This window comes from Poromitra crassiceps (genome assembly GCF_964638095.1).
Source record: "Poromitra crassiceps genome assembly, chromosome: 15".
NCBI lineage: Eukaryota > Metazoa > Chordata > Actinopteri > Beryciformes > Melamphaidae > Poromitra > Poromitra crassiceps.
The window spans coordinates 16,868,606-16,873,605 of record NC_139634.1 but is presented as its reverse complement, the minus strand read 5'-3'; the positions used below and the strand labels follow the sequence as shown (position 1 = coordinate 16,873,605).

Genomic DNA, 5,000 nt, shown 5'->3' with positions numbered 1-5,000 from the left:
GATTGACCTTGAGCGCGGCAGTATTGATTTCTATAAGCACTATATTATTTATGATTGAGGGTATGAAAAATGTAAGACCTGCCTCAGCAGTTGGCTAATGCTGTGCTGTCACTGATTCGATATAATGCAGACTCTCTGTGTCTGCGACTGTTGATAAAACGCTTTACAGTCCAAGTTGTCTTTTGAAGTGTGCTGGATTCTCTTGTTTATCTGTGGTTTCTGATCTGTTCAAGTGCCTGAGTGGACTCTTCTCTTCTCTTTTACATCCTGAATCAGGGCTCCTGTAACCCCTCATTTCCCCCAGATTGATACCAAATTCAATACTATGTAGCCAACTCTGATACTTCTTAATCACATCTACTGTGAGAGTGTGAGATAGCTGGCTCACTTCAAAGCAGATAAACAAGCATCTCTTATCCAGTTGTTACATTTGTAAATCATCACTGTTCTTCTGGATGTGAGTGTGACTGGGTTGATGCTCCTGTCTGTCAGATCATCACTGTTCTTCTGTATGTGACTGGGTTGATGCTCCTGTCAGATCATCACTGTTCTTCTGTATGTGACTGGGTTGATGCTCCTGTCTGATCATCACTGTTCTTCTGTATGTGACTGGGTTGATGCTCATGTGTGATCATCACTGTTCTTCTGTGTGTGACTGGGTTGATGCTCCTGTCTGATGATCATCACTGTTCTTCTGTGTGTGACTGGGTTGATGCTCCTGTCTGTCTGATCATCACTGTTCTTCTGTGTGTGACTGGGTTGATGCTCCTGTCTGATCATCACTGTTCTTCTGTATGTGACTGGGTTGATGCTCCTGTCTGATCATCACTGTTCTTCTGTATGTGACTGGGTTGATGCTCATGTGTGATCATCACTGTTCTTCTGTATGTGACTGGGTTGATGCTCCTGTCTGATCATCACTGTTCTTCTGTATGTGACTGGGTTGATGCTCCTGTGTGATCATCACTGTTCTTCTGTATGTGACTGGGTTGATGCTCATGTGTGATCATCACTGTTCTTCTGTATGTGACTGGGTTGATGCTCCTGTCTGATGATCATCACTGTTCTTCTGTATGTGACTGGGTTGATGCTCCTGTCTGATCATCACTGTTCTTCTGTATGTGACTGGGTTGATGCTCCTGTCTGTCTGATCATCACTGTTCTTCTGTATGTGACTGGGTTGATGCTCCTGTCTGATCATCACTGTTCTTCTGTATGTGACTGGGTTGATGCTCCTGTCTGATCATCACTGTTCTTCTGTATGTGACTGGGTTGATGCTCATGTCTGATCATCACTGTTCTTCTGTATGTGACTGGGTTGATGCTCCTGTGTGATCATCACTGTTCTTCTGTATGTGACTGGGTTGATGCTCATGTGTGATCATCACTGTTCTTCTGTATGTGACTGGGTTGATGCTCCTGTCTGATCATCACTGTTCTTCTGTATGTGACTGGGTCGATGCTCCTGTCTGTCTGATCATCACGGTTCTTCTGTATGTGACTGGGTTGATGCTCCTGTCTGATCATCACTGTTCTTCTGTATGTGACTGGGTCGATGCTCCTGTCTGATGATCATCACTGTTCTTCTGTATGTGACTGGGTTGATGCTCCTGTCTGATGATCATCACTGTTCTTCTGTATGTGACTGGGTTGATGCTCCTGTCTGATGATCATCACTGTTCTTCTGTATGTGACTGGGTTGATGCTCCTGTCTGATGATCATCACTGTTCTTCTGTATGTGACTGGGTTGATGCTCCTGTCTGATGATCATCACTGTTCTTCTGTATGTGACTGGGTTGATGCTCCTGTCTGATCATCATCACTGTTCTTCTGTATGTGACTGGGTTGATGCTCCTGTCTGATGATCATCACTGTTCTTCTGTATGTGACTGGGTTGATGCTCCTGTCTGATCATCATCACTGTTCTTCTGACTGGGTTGATGCTCCTATCTGATGATCATCACTGTTCTTCTGTATGTGACTGGGTTGATGCTCCTGTCTGTCTCCCAGATAAGACCATTAAGTTGTGGAAGGTGAGTGAGAGAGATAAGCGGCCGGAGGGATACAACCTGAAGGATGAGGAGGGCCGCATCAAGGACATCTCCACTGTCACCTCCCTACAGGTAATGCATATCTATCTATCTATCTATCTATCTATCTATCTATCTATCTATCTATCTATCTATCTATCTATCTATCTATAATAATAATAAATAATAATAATGATTGGATTTATATAGCGCCTTTCCAAGTGCTCAAAGCGCTTCACAGCTTCACAGATATATCTATCTATCTATATATCTATCTATCTAGCGCTTCACAGATATATCTATCTATCTATATATCTATATATCTATCTATCTAGCTATGTATCTATCTAGCTATCTATCTAGCTATGTATCTATCTATCTATCTATCTATCTAGCTATGTATCTATCTATCTATCTATCCATGGACGCGCACGTGAACGCACACACTGAAACATTCATACACGCAGTAGGTTGGGCTGCATAAGTAGGTCAGTGGGTGCAGATGTACTGTATGTGCATGTGCAAAAGTGGGTCACTGGCACAAAGGTGTGTGTGTCTGTCTGCGTGCGTGTGTGTGTGTGTGTGTGTGTGTGTGTGTGTGTGTGTGCGTGATATCCACTATTGCTAGCTGCACAGGGCAGCAATGCGAGAAATGGATGTATCTGTTACTGTTTCTATTTACAGTAATAACCTATTGTTTTCTCAGCTATCCAGGTCAATGCACAGTATGGCACAGTGTGTCTTTCTGTGTGTGTGTGTGTGTGTGTGTGTGTGTGTGTGTGTGTGTGTGCGTGTGCGTGCGTGCGTGTGTGCGTGCGTGCGTGCGTGTTTCTGTGTGTGTATGTGTGTATACTCTATGCTGTATGTAAATGTCAGATCAAGGCTCAAATGCTATGTAAATTCTCAAATGCTATGTAAATCATGTTCTGGCAAAGACAAATATTTCATGCAAATGATGCTATGAGAAATGCAGATCAGCTCACAACACACATGAACTTTAAATTCATACATACATTAAACTCACACTGTGCAATTAAGGACATCCACGTGCATTTGGATTTAGCATTAATATGTTATTAATGTCAGTGGAAATGATGAATGCTATATGAATGGATGTTATTTATACACAGTAAAAAAATTGCATATTTATACCATCGACAGAAAAATGTATATATCTCAATGATTTATACACTAACAGTCAAAAAGTGTGGAAACACCTGATTGAATGTATCAATGTTTTTCATGATCTTAAAGCTGTTTTGATCCTAAGGCTTATGCTTTTGTTAGTTTTTAGACAAATATAAATAGTGAATCCTTTTCTGCCTTTCTATCAAGGCAAAGGGCGTCTACTTTAAACATCTCAAATATAGCATCGTTTTTACACTTCTTTGGTCACTGCATGATTCCATTTGTGTTATTTCATAGTTCTTATGTCTTTATTATTATGCTGAAATGTGGAAAATCGTAAAAATAATGAAAAATGCACGTCCAAACTTTTGACTGATAGTCTACAGGTCAAACCCATTTTAGTTCACGGGCCACATGCGACCCAATTTGGTCTCAAATGGGCCAGACAAAGACAATCATTACATAATAACCTACAAATAACAACAGCTCCAAATGTTCCTGTTTCTTTTAGTGTAAGCCAGGTACAGTTTGAAAACATACACAGTGAATAGACAAACAGACCAGATGATGAACAGCCTGAGATGTCTTAAGAAAACATAAATGCAATTTCAACATTACTGTATACCTCAGTGTTTTTCCACATTCCATAAAACAATTTGTGGACACGTTTAGGCTACTGCTCATTAGAACGGATGACAAGGATTATGACAATACCCCTGGCAGTAACAAGAGCAAAACACTTATTTAAGAACACGTTTTCACAAAGCGTTATCTCAGCTACCATAGGCCTATCAAACAAATGATCAAGTCTACTGTCTCTGTCTGTAATGGCCCATTTCCACCGCTGGTATCAACGTGGCCCCGCACAGCTCGTCTCGCTTTTTTGTCTCATTCCACCGATCAAAAACGTGGACAGCCCGGGTTGACTCGGGGTTGAGTCGTGCTGCTTTTGGTCCCTGCTCTGTTGAGGTTCTAGGGCTGTGGACCCGGTACCATACGGTGACGTGAAAACACTGTAGACGATTGGACTGATTGGTCAGGCAGAATCATGTTTACTGTAGGCATCTACTGTCAATGCTGGATACCAGTTTAGTGGGGCTTACCTTCTCTTCTGTTATTTCCAGAAGTTATTTATTTTGTGTTGCTGCTTTCGGCTCTGGTGAAATAAAATCCATCTCCTTGCTCAGCTTTAACATGCGGTGGTTTTCAATTGTTTTGAGAGAGAAAAAAGTCCGCTCCTCGGGAAGCCCTTTGTAGTTGGCTCCGCTAGGCCGCAGGCGAAGCCGCGGTCTTGCCTGTTGAGTTGCCGCTGGGGTTCTCCTCGTAGCGCCTCTCCCGTCCCCACGCAGTGCATGCATGTGAGTTTGAGTAACAACAAAGTGATATCCATTCTCCTAGCCGATTGTCACATTTGCCCATGTACACTGTAGGTCATTTAGAGGCACCAGTATTTCATAATCAGTTTAAAAGTTCTGTGTATGGATTTAATTTTAACGTTATACTTATAGCCTACTTCGGCTATGGGCGGAGGGCAGATATGCGGTCGCTATGACGACCAGGTGTGGGCGGAGGCAAGTAAACTTGCTATGGAAACAGAGTCTATATCAAGTAGAGCCGAGTAATACCAGATCGAGTAGAGCTGTACTGTGCTGTTATATGTGGTGGAAATGAGCCATAACTGTGCATTACAATTGATGGTAAAATCTTACTACTAATTGGAGAGCTGTCTGTTTGTCTGGAGTTGCAAAGCGCACCGTTGCTCCAATTGCCTCCAAAATTTGTGAAAACACTTTTCAGGGGTCTGGAATTAATCTGGTGCGAAAAAAACTACAACTGAAAAA

General features: G+C 42.2%; 2 protein-coding genes across 2 annotated transcripts in view; both read left to right on the top strand.

Moving 5' to 3' along the window:
- The window catches only part of LOC310790427 (histone H3.2), a gene marked incomplete at its 3' end in the record, with an annotated part of 253,276 nt that overhangs the window by 24,674 nt on the left and 223,602 nt on the right, over positions 1–5,000 (top strand). The window lies entirely within an intron of this gene.
- Positions 1–5,000, top strand: part of LOC310790253 (serine/threonine-protein phosphatase 2A 55 kDa regulatory subunit B gamma isoform) — a gene marked incomplete at both ends in the record, with an annotated part of 26,175 nt that overhangs the window by 9,710 nt on the left and 11,465 nt on the right. Inside the window, one exon of the mRNA XM_083651918.1 lies at positions 2,012–2,124. Coding sequence (XP_083508044.1) covers positions 2,012–2,124 — 113 coding nt within the window. The remainder of the gene's footprint in view (positions 1–2,011; positions 2,125–5,000) is intronic.